Source organism: Gymnoscopelus microlampas (genome assembly GCF_963454915.1).
Source record: "Gymnoscopelus microlampas genome assembly, chromosome: 9".
Classification (NCBI taxonomy): Eukaryota; Metazoa; Chordata; class Actinopteri; order Myctophiformes; family Myctophidae; genus Gymnoscopelus; species Gymnoscopelus microlampas.
The window spans coordinates 26,428,556-26,444,051 of NC_139946.1; the positions used below are offsets into that span (position 1 = coordinate 26,428,556).

Genomic DNA, 15,496 nt, shown 5'->3' on the forward strand with positions numbered 1-15,496 from the left:
ACTTACTTACTTTATAGATGATGCCAATACTTTTTACTTTTAAGTACATTTTGAATTCCGGACTTTTACTTGTGCTATTTCTACATTGCAGTATTGATACTTTTACTTAAGTAATTGAGTATTTTTTTTCCACCACTGCAAGTCGCCGATCATGTAAAAGAAATCGAACCTACCTAAACTCCCAAGAACACGATGAACGCGGTGGAGTTTAGGACCCGGCGCGACGCGCGGTACAATAGAGCTGTTGTGCCGTGGTGGTGGTGGAAGGAAGAGAGAGATTGCATTGAAATCCCTGCTGCTGTGGTGGAAATATTTCAACAAAAACAACCATTTCATGAACGCAGATCACCAGGATCTCTGTCTTATACGTTACATACTCGAGACCGGCTTGCAACGACACCTCGGCGGCCACGAACTCCAAGGTACTGAAGGTAAGAAAAGGTCCAAAGAACGTGAACAATATGCCCCGTGTGTGTTTCAGTGGCACTCGGTGTGTGAATAGAGGCCACACAGGGCCTTGTTCCCTTTATGACTTACCACACTCATATTTACTTCACATCATAACGGTGGATAACGGTGTGTGAACGAGACCCGACACAATTCAACGGGATCGTGCGTTGGGTTTATCAAGCGGTTCACTCTGTGTGTGTGCGCGCGCGCGCGCTGTGAATGGGTCTGATCGCACATAGAAAGAAGAGAAGGCCCCGATCGGATCGAGGAAGTGACATCTTTGTATGTCCTCCTCGGCGCCCATGTTTGATTCTCCTTCCCCCGCACACACTGCCTGGTCCTCCCGGCTCCCGCAGCACGGCAGCGCGCTGTGCTTTGGCGCCAAGGCACCGCGCGAAATGTGTGGCTTGTTTTTAATAGTCGGGTTGTTATTGTGTCATCTTAGGGCAGTGATTGTCAAACTTTTTAATTACAGGGACCTCCAGTTTGGTATGCTTTTAGGCCAGGGGTCTTCAACGTGTTTCAGGCCAAGGACCCCTTAGCTGAGAGAGAGAGAGGAAGCAGGGACCCCCCCACTACATATTGAATTCATGTTAAATGTGTGTTTTCAGACATTTAACGACTTGAACCCATGTAAACTTGACCTTTGGATGGCTCGGTACTTGGTCCAATCTTTCTTTTTCCTGTAGTGTACACCAAACTACTTCGCCGAAAATAGCCGATCTACTCTACAAGCTGTAGATCTGCTATTTTTTGGCTAATGTTGTCCCCAGAATAGGGATACGATGGTTCAAGTGGTTAATGTAAAAACAAAAGAATAAACCCCTAGGGGGTCTCTGAGGACCCCCTAGGGGTCCCGGACCCCCTGTTGAAGACCCCTGCTTTAGGCCATGGATGGACCCCCATGATTCATAATGGAGTTTACAAATGGAGCCATTTGCACACTCTATTACGAGTTGTAGACATGTAAGGGTCCATTTGGTTCCTAAACTATCAATAATTTACCTGGGAAACCCCTCAAAGGCCCATGGGGGTCCCCGGACCCCACTTTGAGAGCCACTGATCGAGGGCAGTGATTGTCAAACTTTTTAATTTCAAGGACCCCCAGTTTGGAATACATTAGGCCATGGACCCCCATGACCCATCGAGAGTGTGTAGTACTACACATGGAATTCCATTTTGTACTATGAGTTATAGTCAGAGATGTAAGGGTCCACGTCCAGTTGGTTCCTAAACTATCAGTCATTTACCTGGGGGACCCCCTGAAACTCCCTCAAAGACCCAGGGAAGTGGATAGTGGCGTTTTATATAGGCATACAGTGCAATACCACTAAACCCACCCTCAATTCCATATGACCACCAGACCACATTGATGCATGTTTGGTTATGCATAACCCCGGAGGTCATGATGATCCCCCCCCCCCATGCAACTTGGATGCTTTGCATCAAACAAGATGACGGAGGAAAAACGAGGGACCCAGCCCAGGGGCATACAAGTTGTATTTCTATACATGTATACATACATGTGCATTTTGATTTCTGCAAAAAGCACAATTGACGGGGCGAGGAGAGACCAAAGTACTACAGTATGGATCATCTATAGTTCCTGGGTCTCCCCTAATGAACGTCTATGAATATAAGGAATATAATGGGATGGAATTTGTTTTTTGCAGCTCACTTTGTCTCTGGGTGAACCTCATCATGATGCATAGTGCCTGTTTAATTCAGACATTGGATGTAAGTCTGAGGAACGCACCAGTTAATGCAATGTTCTGCATTAGGGAATGCAAACATTTTTGTGTCCATTGCAGATGCAGCCTGTGTGTGTGAGTCCTGAACTAACACTAGCACGCCCTTTTCCTGTCACACATGCTCTGAAGATTGCCCCATTGTTCAATACTGTGTGCGTGTCATTCTGTTTTGCAGTGTTAGTGATTTTTTTCCTGCTTCTTTGGAACTTAATACAGTTGATTTCTAAGGCCACATAGTAGTGGCAAATTCAAAGCTCTGCCAAGGGTGTTTCTGTATGCATGGCTGGATGCAGTGCTATTCTTCTAAACACTCATTGTTGCCAAATGCAAAGAACTGACTTGGATGAAGCCAAAGCAAAGGAACTTAGCTTTTGGTTTTGTACGCAAGTCAAATTAGATCCAAGCACTGAATATTTCTGAACATTTTGTATTTTGAGCGTACAGAAGCAGCTCTGTAAAAGGGAGTGAGGGAGCTTTTCACTGACTGACAGCAAGATGCAGTTGTGGACATTTACAGATGGCAGGGACAGGACTGTCTGCCTCTGGTGTGTTTTAGTGCTTTTACACACACACACACACACACACACACACACACACACACACACACACACACACACACACACACACACACACACACACACACACACACACACACACACACACACACACACACACACACACACACACACGTATTACTATACTTAGGACGGCAATTTTATGAATGGCATTTTTCAAAATGTAACCCTAACCCTGAAGCCAAAAATAGCAGATCTACAAGCTCACAACACGTTGCAGCGTGACCAGACAAGCTTGTAGATTTGGTATTTCCGGTTCTCGACACCAGCGTGCAACTAATTATAAATCAGCATAACTCTGACCCTAACGCGTAAACCTAACCTCTAAATGCCTAATCCTAACCCCAACCTTTTTAAACATAAAACAACCATTTATCTTGTGGCAACCAGAAAAACATGCCATTTCTCAAATTCTACTATATTTTACATTTGGCCCTCACAAGTACGTACACACACACACACACACGCTGATTAGTGTGGCTTAAGTGGTGATCTGTGGTCATGGATGAGAATATGTCTGTAAGGCTAATCTGATCAGTGTCGTTAACTAACTTGTTGCTTATACAACTTTCTTTAGCCTCTGGGTTTATGTTACGCTCATATGGGAGTATGCAGTAGCATGAAATGGGCTCCATGCTTGTTTTCCCCACCCGACCCCTCCTGCCCTCATGGGGAATGTATGGCACGTCCTGTCTGTTGAAACAGCGTACTGTATCCGGGGCTTCTGGGGGTCTGAGTCCCTCTGTGTGTGTGAAAGAGAATTATAAGGGGCCTTAAAGTTGATCCCAACAACCACTCTGATCTCTCTTAAGGCCGGTGAGTCACCCTTGCTAGTTGTGTATCGTTAATACTTTAAGCTTCGACCCCTAAACGGCATAAAACAAACCAGCTTTCATCAAAGAGAGGCCTGTCCAGCCACCGAGGCTTAACAAATCACTGTGACACAATGGACACATTCCCAGATGCATGGACAGTGTACTGTACAGTATGCAGCCTTTTAACTGTTATCTGCACCTACCTGTTGTTGTGTGTAACTGTGTATCAATCCGCCTTATAGACTGACGGACATTTCTTTTTTTATTTGCAGAGATGAGAAAAGGTTGTTTGGGGTTTATCAGAGGAATCCAATAGCGTGCTTATGGATTTGAAATATATGGTGAGTGAGTGAGTGTCTAATGTTCTGAGCATGCTGAGGTCTGTCTCTTTCCCCTAAGGTGGGCCAGGCAGAGCCAAACCCCATCATCAACATTTGTACATACCTTTTAACATGGTGTTTGAATTCATTATTTTGAAAAGGGTGACTGTTTACGTTTTTTAGGGTTTAGGTTTTCACACTGTCCTACAAAAAATAGGCTGTGCCCTTTTAACATTTACCGGTAAGTCTTTGATAAATGACCAAAAGGTGGCTGTTTTTAAAAGGCGCTTTTTTTGTGTCAGAGTGGAGCGGTTTCAAAAGCCCTTTTGATATGATGTGGCTCACTTTCTGTCGGCTGACCAATCACAATAAATTGTCTGTCATGTAATTTCTGGCTCAGCCCTCTTCAAATTGCCCCTTGCTTAGCCTAAAGTAAGCTTTAAAATGAGCTTCATCCAGGTGGAGCTCCTTGACAACGTTGTGATGTGCCCCGTACCGTTCTCGGGGGGTGGATGATCTTCCATTTTTTTAACTGAACATACCCTAAGGCTGTATTTTGTTTGTAATCTCATAGTATACAAGTTTCTCTCCCTGATCTGTGTTTTCTCCTGTCCCGCAGGATGCTACAGGATGAAACGCCATCGGTCTTCCAGCAGCAGTGACAGTTCTGACAATGAGAGTAAGAGACCTGCCTGTAAAAAACAAAAGATACCGGAGGATTCCATGGCATTTAACCTCATGTTGTAGTTTACTTTTTTCAACTGACACCCCATCTTTTATTCAGGTCCCTCAACCTCCTTCTGCTCCAACAAGTATGGAAGTAAACCTGGAACCCCCGCCTCCAACCACAAGAAACCGGCAGAGGTAATCTAGGTCTTCTCAGCCTAGGGTGACCATATATTCAGCCCCTCAAACCGGGACCCTTAAATCAATGTTAACGTTCGTTATGCACGCACGCGCCCATTCTTGCACGCACACGCCCACATATACGCACCATAGGTGTTGCATACTGACAAACATCAGCCTCAGCATTGAAGTCAGATACGCAATGCATTTGTTCATGTTTTCTGATGGGTTAGGTGAACATGTTTACATGAAAAGAACTGGCAAAAACCGGGACAATTTTGTAGTGAATGTTGAAAACCGGGACATATTGGTGTTTTAGAGATATTTGTCGGGGACTCGGGCACGCTGCTTGAAATCGGGACAATCACGGCCAAACCGGGACGTCTGGTCACCCTATTTTAGCCCCAAAGAGAGATGAGACACAATTTTAATACATGGCAGGCTTCTGACGTCTCCCTCTTTCTCTCTTCATCTCTCCCCCTCTCTCTTTTGTAGGTGTTCAGAAAAGACCTGATCAGTGCTATGAAGCTGCCTGACACGCACCATGTCTCTCCAGAGGACTACTACCTGCTGGCAGACACATGGAGGCAGGAGTGGGAGAAGGGGGTCCAGGTGCCTGCCAGTCCAGACACCATCCCACAGCCTTCAGTCAGGTAAAGCTGCTCCTTCCCTGCAGACTTACACACCAGGAGACCCGCTTATATTTATAGACCCTTTCCTTCACTTGTATTCCTCTTACTAATTAAATGCTTGTTGCACACGGCCCAGAGAGCCTGTTGTTCAGACCAGTGGTTCTCAAACTTGTGTGCAGTTTTTGTTTACAAAGCCTGTTTTCTTTTTTTGGGGGGTAAACTATACATATACATTTCAATACAGCAATGGCATTGATATCAAAAAGGAAAATGTACTTGTAATTTGCATTTTTGAATACTTGAGTATTAACTTGAGTTATATAATACTTTGTCCACCGCTGTCTCCAGAGTAGGGATGGTTTATTATTGTTCATCGTGATAAAAAAACACTCACCATAATCGTATCGCAGAGATTTTATGCTATATTTTTATGTCATATGCTAGGATGTATTTGCTTTTGTTGAGATGCAAATTCAGTACCACTTAAACCCTCTGTACTTGATAAAACGGACCTGTAAAGAGCGCATTTGGTACGCTCTTATTTCACTCTACACAAATTGATTTGCCAAAAATAGCCGATGTACAAGCTCGCAACGCATCCCCAGAATAGGGATGCTGGGGGTTCAAGTGGTTAATAAAAGTGGCATTTTAAGTTTTAAGCATAATATTTTGATTATCGTGATAATATCGTTAATCACAATAATCATGACATGTCATTTTCTTATGGCCCCATCCTTACCCCAGAGTCATTGCAGAGAAGCCCAGGGAGGTTCTGTACTGCAGGCAGAGGAAGTACATCCAGTGCTGGAGCCAGGACACCACAGAGACGGGCTACGTCAACATCAAAGAGCTGGCTGAGGGTATGTGTCGCTACGACCTGGACGACATGGACCTCTACTGGCTGCACGTGCTGAACACAGAGCTGGACCACATGGGTAAGACACAGGACCATAACCACTTGAAGCAGTGGCTCTCGAACTATTTCATTTCAAAGCCCCCCCCCCCCCCCCATAACACAGAGAGTGTACAAATCGGGAGATGTACACTCTCAGAGTTACACATCTCTTAAGGGTCCATTTGAAACACCCTCAAGGTAGCCCGAGGGTCCCGCCTGGACCCCACTTTGAGAACCACTGTCTTAGAGGGTTATTTTACTTTAAAACACTTCTGGGGTCATTTTCACGTCTACTCTGCCTTTATAGTGCACCCCAGACAGCTTTTAAGTTGCTTGATTCAGTATTTAGATTTTTGATATCCATTCGATCAGACGTTAATACTTATATACTGTAGCGCTTTTCTTAGCACCTAAAGTTGCTTTACAGAACAAATCCAAATAAACAACTTTATTAGGAGATAAAAGGTTAAAAGGCTAAAAACATAAAGCTAAGTCTTAAAAGCAGAAAGGGAGATTTGGTTTGAGCTACAGTAGGCGGGGAAAGCAAGTCTGAAAAGGTGTGTTTTGAGGGAGGCTTTGAACACTGCAAGGGTGTGTGTGATGTGAGGTGGGAGTGGGTTCCAAAGGGAGGGGGCTGCAACTGAAAAAGCCCTGTCAACCCAGGAGCTTGCTTTGTTTGTTTTTGGGGGAAGTCCAGGAGGTTGGCATTACCAGACCTGAGGGAGCAGGAGGGGGCGTGGCGTTGGAGGAGATCAGTAGGTAGCGGGGGGCCTGGTTATTGAGGGCCTTGTAGGTGGTGATGAGTAATCTATTCTGTGTTTTACTGGGAGCAGTACAACTGCAAACTCCACGTTGGCCCCTAAACTGCTCTAAAAGTAGAAGTCGTCACACAGTTTCCGCTGGCGTTGTTCTCGACGTGTCTTCCTTGTGGTTTTATAAATTGTTATTTAATTGGCCTTCCTCTCTCAGGGGAGGAGCCAGTTAACGAGCTAATGATGGAGCGAGCCATGGAGGCCCTGGAGAGGCAGTGCCATGACAACATGAACCATGCCATCGAGACGGTGGAGGGGCTGGGCATCGAGTACGACGAGGACGTCATCTGCGACGTGTGCCGTTCCCCCGACAGCGAGGAGGGCAACGACATGGTGTTCTGTGACAAGTGCAACATATGTGTACACCAGGTAACTCCTTTGACCTTGTCAGCAGACAGCGATAAAGTCTAGGGCAGTTAGTTCTCAAACGTTTTCGTGGCAAAGACCCCCAAATTGATATTTATATTATATTACACTTCTGGAAATGTTTCATGCCACGGACCCCCAGAAGAGATGATTTGTGTTAAAAGAATTCAAAATTATTAAAAAATTTCCAGACATTTTTCAAAAATAGCACAGGTACAAACAAGCTCATAGATCTGCTGTTTTTGAATAGCCAACGTGTAAATGGATAAAGTGGTTAAAATGATTGTGATGCTGTGTACGCCACTTTGAGAACCAATGGTCTAGGATCTCTTGTTTCAAGGGTGAAGCATCATTGCTAGAGAAGATGGTTTAATTAATATATTGGCCAGGGTAGACTATTGCACTGTTCTTTGTCCTTAGTTCAAGGTTGATAGCATGAGGAAAAAAATACTCGCAATCCACAAAAGGTTTAAGAATAACTTCTCTGTAGACGGAGCCAGTCTTTTTTTTTTCTACATGCTCAATGAAGTAGTTAAGTGCATCAAGTGTTTTGGTCATGCAACCAGGCATCGGTGATGTTGACACTTGAGCACAAAAAAGTTATATTCTTAGTCTCTGTCTAAGGAGTTATCCTTAAACTTAGTCTGGAGTGCCAGTCTTTTTTCCACCCTTTTTAATCTGTATTGGCAAATATCCACACTGTGAGATTGTAGATGTACTGTTTTTCCCCCCAGAAATTTCTGAAAAATAGAGTTTTGCCCGAAATAGGGTCACCAGTTTGAAAGTGGTTTTAAATGTAGGTGGCCTGTTGTCCCAGTATATGACCAGAACATGCTGCTCTTCTCCTCCAGGCCTGCTATGGCATCGTCAAAGTGCCTGTTGGAAACTGGCTGTGCAGGACCTGTGTTCTGGGCATAGACCCACAGTGCCTTCTGTGTCCCAAGAAGGGGGGTGCCATGAAAGCCACACGAGCGGGCATCAAGTGGGCACATGTGAGCTGTGCTCTGTGGATACCCGAGGTAAATACCTCCTTTGTTGTCCTCTATAAATGTTTTTTGTTCTTCTTCTTTTCAATAGCCATTCATCCTTCTGTACACTTGACTCATTGGGCCATTGGGTGTAGTATATGTGTGTTGTATGGATGGAGTTTTTCAAATGCTTTCTTTGTGTATATGGTAGGGATTACCATACTCTTTTTTTTTTAGCACATTGAGTTGACTTTGTATGAAATGTATTATATAACTAAACTTGTCTTGACATATTGTAGGTGAGCATAGCGTGTCCAGAGAGGATGGAGCCCATCACCAAAGTATCCCACATTCCACCCAGCCGCTGGTCGCTCATTTGCAGTCTGTGCAAACTGAAAACGGGTGCCTGCATCCAGGTGAGTGTGTGTGTGTGTGTGTGTGTGTGTGTGTGTCAGTGTGGGGTGCATGTACAGCAGTGGTTCTAAAACCTTTTGGGCTCAGGGCACCTCTGCAAAGAATGTCTCTAATCCACGGCACCCTTTAGTAAATAATCGATTTAAAATCCCACCCCCTCTGACCCAGTGCTCCGTAAAGAACTGCACCATCCCATTCCACGTGACGTGCGCCTTCGAGCACACCTTGGAGATGAAGACCATCCTGGACGAGGGCGATGAGGTCAAGTTCAAGTCCTACTGCCTCAAACATAGCAAGTCCAAGGACGGCGAGGCGGGCCTGAGCCCGGCGCGCCCCAAGCCGCCCCCCACTGAGACCGAGAAGGTGGGTAGAGCTGCAACTATCCATTATCATCTTAGCGATTGTTCTATTGATTAATTCTTTGATTAGTCAAATAATCTAGAAGCATTTTATTTTGTTTTATTTTTCATCTATCAATTCTAATTGTTTTATTTTTATAATCAACTAAATTGATTAATCTGATTAACCCCTATTTAATACTTCAACAACAGTATCACGATTACATGGATTAAGTTTGATGAACTGTTGCAGCACCCCCTGCAGGTGGGCCAAAGAGCCCAGAGGCTAAAGGAGCTGGAGGAGGACTTCTACACGCTGATCCAGCCTGAGGAGCTGGCCCACAGCCTGGGTCTGTCCCACAGCCTGCTGGACTTCATCTACCAGTACTGGAAGCTGAAGCGCAGGAGCAACTTCAACAAGGCCCTGCTGCCCATCAAAGAGGGGGAGGACAACCTGCTGCTGGAGCCCCAGGAGGACAGCATCCACACGCGCATGCGCATGTTCATGCACCTCAGACAAGACCTGGAGAGGGTAGGCCAGCTGCGCTCCTTTGTTCAAATGTCACTTTTCTCTGTAGAGGACACTGGACTGGCTTGCTGTCAATCACAGCTTGTTGCTCTAGATCAGTGGTTCTCAAACATTTTAGCTCGAGACCCAAAAGATCATTTTGATGTGTCCCCGGGACCCAAACCATGGGAAAATAGCTGATCTACAAGCTCGCAACACGTCGCAGCTTGTAGATCTACTATTTTCACTACTTCTTAACACATTGGGTGCCAGAATTTTATAATAACAGATTACGTTCGGTGCCAGATATCTCACCGTTAAGCTGCGCGGCGCTGTTTAAGCTGTCGACTCTAAGACGGGAACTCCATGTGAAACAAAGCATGCGTTCATTTTGCACGATGGTCCTGGCTAACACCTGGAACGATAACATCTCTCACGCGAGTAACAATGGCGGAGCGATCGTTTATACAAAATGAGTCGTTTTCCCCAGCGTAAAAAGTTTCGGAGTTATAGGGGTTTTAGAGAAGGAGATAGAACGGAAGCGGATGGGAGCCATGTTTTTTGACACGGTGATCCATCTGTCCTTTCCTTCTCAGAATCACCACGGGTGATTCCAGAGCTGCTCCAGCCCCTCCCGTGTGGAAAAAAACGAAAAAAACAAAAAGACGGTTCAGACCGTGTTCGGCACCAAAGCGCTACTCTGTGAAAACACGGTTCAGACAGTGTTTGGCACCCGATGTGTTAAAAGTATATTTTTCCCCAATGGATAAAAAAAAAAAAACTTTTGAAATAACAATAATTAAAAACAAAATGTAGGAAAGAAAAGGGATATTTACTCGCAACCGACAAATGGGTCCTGACCTAGTGTTTTAGAAATGGTGCTCTAGATCACCCCAAAGCATACGTGATGGATCGTAAATGATTTGGAGTGAAAGTTTTGAACCTAATACATTTTTTTTCTGTATGTAGAGTAGAATGAGGGGGAAATGGCTTAGTTGGTAAGGCAGGCGAAACCCTTTCCATGAGATAAACGTAAACATATTTAACTCTTTTTACAGGTGAGGAACTTGTGCTACATGGTGAGTCGCAGGGAGAAGTTGAAGCTTTCGCAGAGTAAAGCCCATGAGCAGATGTTCAACCTGCAAGTCAAGCTACTCAACCAGGAGCTCTCTGCTGGTGAGTCATCTGTTTTTCTCTTTCCCATTACAGGAACGGCCACGTTGCATTTTGCTTGTGTCCGTTGAATCAGTTGCATCTATACATTGTCTTTTATCGTTTTTTTATTGCGTTTATCAGAGCAATCGTCACTGAGTTCTGTCCATTTTAAGTGTTAAACACTGCAGTAACACTGTGCCTCATATGTGTGCAATTCAGTTTTTTTGGTGTGACTATTCTCATGGCAGAACCCTGAACAGTGTTTATGCCAAGTTTGGTGCATATTGTGAGCATCGGTGCGCCTGTGGCCCTGGTGTGGCGATTCTCGTGGCAGACCCCTGAACAGTGTGTGCGCCAAGTTTGATCTGCTTTTTTACTATTTTAGGACGTTTTTGAAATGTGATCATTTTCACCTATATGACATGCCCAAAATAGGGATCAATTATGAATCGATTATTTTATTAAATTATCTATTATTTTGTTATAATCAATTAAATCGATTTGTTCGGAACAGTTGTACCCCTAGTTGAAGTATCCTCACAGAATCCTGAATCGTGCTGTGTTTCTTCCAGGTCTTCCTGTGTCGTTTCCCGTGGAGAGTATGCTGTTCCGACCTCCTCCCAGGATAACCCTCAAGCTGAAGATGCCCAAAGTCTTGAGTCTGGGAAATGGAAAGACCAGCTCCAAGTCTGGCAACGGGCCCCTGTGTCCGGACAACAGTGTGAATGTTCATGAACACAGTGCGGGGGGCCTGGGCCTGGGGAAGCCTCAGCTCCACGGGTTTGGCCGGCGAGACGAGCGTTCCAACGGACTCCTGTCGTCCTCAAGCCACTCCGCGTTTCCCGTCAAGCCGACGGGAAAACCCTTAGCTCTACACGCTGCCCTCCACGGTCACTCGTCCAACGGTAACGGCAAATTGGACCAGGAGCGGGCGCGGTCGGCCAAATCCAACGGCCTCATGGAGAGCTTTGTGTGTCAGAAGGACAGATCTTGCCAGACCCCCAGTGAACAGGACTCCTCGACGGAGGGACTGGGAAAGGGAAACGCGGCGAGCGGTTTCCGCAAGTCCACCATGGAGCACTTCAGCAGGTCCTTCAAAGAGGCCACTGTGAGCCTGATACGGACCACGGAGGACATGCGTGTCTCCGACAAGTTGTCCCGTAAAGGCTTGGGCAAAGACAGGCCCTGGCCCAAGCCGGTGTCCGAGCACCAGCAGGCCGGCGCTCAGTCTTACCAGGAGAGCGACGGCTACTGCCCCGACCTGGAACTTAGTGACTCGGAGCCAGAGGCCAAGGGGAGGCCCTATAGACAGGTGAGGGCGTCGCAGTCAGATGGCCCAGTGGGAGGCTACGGAAAGGGGGCGAGTCGCGGAAAGCAGTCCCTGGGCTCCAGGAACCCGGTCCAGAGGTGACGGCCGCTTCTGCACTTCAAGCCGCCGCCGTGGCACTACAGCGGTTCTCCTAAGTGCCAGGCCGTACCTCTGAACACAGCTCTCTCTGTTGGGGGGTGGCCCGTCCGTCGTGGGGGCACGATTTCAGGGACCGGAGCCAAGCCCAAAGACTGATGGTCTTCTATCCAGGGGTATAAGTCACAGGAGCACAGCAGCAAATATGCGGTGGGGTGCCGTAGACCGGATCGTCACCCAGGGGGAGACACGGAGATGCCATTGTCTAAGCTTTCGCTCGGTTCCAGAGCAGCCACCTCTTATACCGGCTTCTGACATTCACAAGTTTGGCTCGTCTTTCCTGGCTAGCAGTTCTTTTGTACTCTGCACATCTTGAATTTGTATCAAACAATCCTCATGTCCTACATTACCTTGGATGAGTATAGTTGTTCATATGATCATATATGATGCAATGATTTGCGTAGCTTGGTCGCAGAGCCTAAATTCTATTGATATTTCGGGGGAAAGGAAATGGCACTCAAAACGCTGTCACCCTCGTACAGCTTGACTGGGTGCGTTTCTGTAAATCAAACTGTGCCACGTCAAATGGAAAACCCTTGTAGTGAAGGTTATTATGCCTGTTCTATACTTGGTCGCGCACTGAAAATGGCAAGCTCACATTCTTTTGAACTTGTAGATCGGTTATTTTCGGTGCACAACACTGGCGTGCAGCTAAGCATAAATCAGGCCTTAGCGTCTTCTGAGCCTGTCATTCTCGTCCTCTCTCTCGCTCTCTTATTTCCGTGTTACAACTAGCATGCGTTCCCTAGTTTTGGATGAGGCTGACATCTTCTGTCACATGTTGTTTTGCTGTTCTGCCATTTGTCAAAGTACGGGATTCATTTTTTAGTTTTTAACCAAATGTTTTATATGTAGGGAATCCAAGTTTACATTATTCCTACTATTTCCAGAATTGTTGAAAGCATTCAAGGTGTTGCCTCAATGGCTGGAAGTGGCTTGTTATTAGAACGTATAACTCACTGGTGTGTGATTTTAGCCATTGACTGACTGACTGACTGGATGTGTACAGCTTCAGACATTAAGTACTGATCTGGAATATCTGAGCCAGTCCTCAAACTATATCGAAGTCAATATGACTTTAGAGAAACTGTTCTCAAATCAGTCGGGGATAGTCCTTCATTATGCACACAGATTTTGATTTCTATGGGCATTTTGATTTAAATGAAAAGAACACCCATTTTCAACCTGATCTTCATATAATTGGCCCTCACAAATGCTCATTATAAGATGGCACCATTTCAGTCTACTCACTTTATGTCTCAGAGCTGGGCTGTGGACAGTTCCGAAATGGGGATTCCAAGCCAATACAAACTACAGTCTTTCTCTTACTGGAAAGTTAGCATGCTAAATAGAAGCCATTGTTCTTGTAACAGTAAAAAACAACTTTGAAATATTGTTTGAAATGACCACTTATGACTCATTTTCAAACCATCCACACTCCACCTCTTGAGACACACAGTATGTAGACAGAAATGGCACCGTCCGATAGTGAAACTAGTGAGGCCCGTATATGGAGACTGCTCCCGTGGACATATTTAAGATGTATTGTACGTACATTTGCTGTTAGTCGCAGACACTACTTGACAGTAAAAACAAAAAAACTGTTATAACTTTCATTTCATGACACCTTCGCTCTATCTTGAGTCAGTTGTTTTTGTTGAGGTGTCGTGACAGCTGGTGGAGTGTCTACTCTGTCGACCAACGCCAGTGCTTCTATAGCTGAAGTGAGAGGTTTTCAAGTGGTGTTTCACTTTACATTCACTACCGCACACAACGGCCACTTTCACAGCAGGCAGCCTCTGAGGCTGGATGTCTACTGCCACTTCACTTTTTACATTTTTAATCCCTCACCCCGATTCTTTTAAATTCTAAGCTAATTTACAAACATAACCAAATCCATTTGGTTACATTTGTACACACTCTGAGTTACAAATGGATGACTTATTACTGAAGATTTTACTGTGCAGGCCCTAATCGCAGACACACGTGAAATATGACAGAGACAGAAGACATGCGAGCTGTAGCCTTAATTTCAGTTTGCGTTTGATGCAAAACTTGACTGACACGAACTTTTGGCTATCATCTGCTGTAGCGGTCATTGGTTTCTGACTCGGAACACTACTAAAGCATACATGCTGTAAAAAAAAAAGAAGAATCACACTCATGCCAAAGTGACATGGCACTTTTAAGTGCTGACCTGACTGAGAGCAGTGAATCATTTTAACAAACATGCTACTATAACAGTGTAGTGGACCAGTGGTTCTCAACCTTTTTAGGCAGCGACCCCCCCCCCCCCCAAATGAATCATATTTGAACTGGGGACCCCCCACCCTGACAAGCACTTGGAATTGTAGGAGTTTATGCATTCCATTTGGTTTGACTCGGTTCCATTGATAAATATTGTAAAAATAGACGATCTTCAAGCTCACGACGCGTTGTGAGCTTGTAGATCGGCTATTTTCAAAATGTTTGCCTCTTATATTTGTTGACAATTTGACCAGTTTTTTTTCTTCTTTTTTTTTAGGTATTAAAAAGGTCTTAAAGGTCCTTAAATTGTCACTTCACTGTCATCTGGTGTAGTGGACCAGTGGTTCTCAAAGTGGGGTCCAGGGACCCTCGGGGTTCCAAATAGTCATGGGGGTCCTTGTGATTAAAAGGTCTGAGAGAACCACTGTAGTGGAGTAGATCTCGATTGCTGATTAGGATTAATTGTTTAACACTATTCCTCCGTCTCTCCTGGTTGTGTATGTTCTGTTCTCCATGGCCTGTTGGTTGCACTGGTTTTCTGTGCAGCATAAAGTTAATGCTGTCCATTTTTGTACCAAGAATCTCCAAAACAGAAATGTTTTTATTTGTTTTTTTTGTTATTTTTGTTGTGCGATTCTGCCAGCAGCCAATGACAAACACTGTATGTATGTGGATTATAAACGGCAGAAAGGTGCATACTTTTAGAGCAGCACCTTTTAGGAACTCATATTTTACAATAAAACAGTTCAAGAACCTATGTATTTTCACATGTTCAGTTATGTTTTTCTGGAAAGTGCATTTTCAAATAAATTGAAAATGCTGTATTGCTTGTTGTGGTCTTAACTTGAATTGAGTTTTAATGCAATGGCAAACCTTTCTTATCAGTAAGTATTAGTGTTGTACATAAGTTACTGGTTCTGGGAATTGAATTTGAGAGAG

General features: G+C 44.9%; 1 protein-coding gene across 4 annotated transcripts; it reads left to right on the top strand.

Annotated features, from left to right (window-relative positions):
- The first annotated feature begins 259 nt into the window (after positions 1-259).
- On the top strand, positions 260-15,383 carry jade3 (jade family PHD finger 3). 4 transcript variants are annotated; one of them, XM_084067291.1, is made up of 14 exons: positions 399-431; positions 2,646-2,746; positions 3,864-3,932; positions 4,531-4,590; positions 4,696-4,775; positions 5,253-5,410; positions 6,134-6,324; positions 7,254-7,465; positions 8,314-8,481; positions 8,730-8,846; positions 9,013-9,207; positions 9,436-9,714; positions 10,749-10,866; positions 11,418-15,383. In XM_084067291.1, exons 4-14 carry the CDS (start codon positions 4,542-4,544, stop codon positions 12,254-12,256), a joined length of 2,406 nt encoding a protein of 801 aa, XP_083923417.1. In that variant the 5' UTR covers positions 399-431; positions 2,646-2,746; positions 3,864-3,932; positions 4,531-4,541; the 3' UTR covers positions 12,257-15,383. The 4 variants fall into 4 exon arrangements, with proteins under 4 accessions (XP_083923414.1, XP_083923415.1, XP_083923416.1 ...); XM_084067290.1 differs by lacking the exon at positions 2,646-2,746 and having other exon boundaries at positions 303-431; XM_084067288.1 differs by lacking the exons at positions 2,646-2,746; positions 3,864-3,932 and having other exon boundaries at positions 260-431.
- The last annotated feature ends 113 nt before the right edge of the window (positions 15,384-15,496 follow it).

Excerpts from the sequence above, each read along its gene's own strand:
- jade3 (XM_084067288.1), top strand. The coding sequence starts at position 335 with ATGAACGCAGATCACCAGGATCTCTGTCTTATACGTTACATACTCGAG. Across the intron at positions 432-4,530 it reads CGAACTCCAAGGTACTGAAG|GATGCTACAGGATGAAACGC; the intron begins GTAAGAAAAGGT and ends CCTGTCCCGCAG. Across the intron at positions 6,325-7,253 it reads CACAGAGCTGGACCACATGG|GGGAGGAGCCAGTTAACGAG; the intron begins GTAAGACACAGG and ends TTCCTCTCTCAG.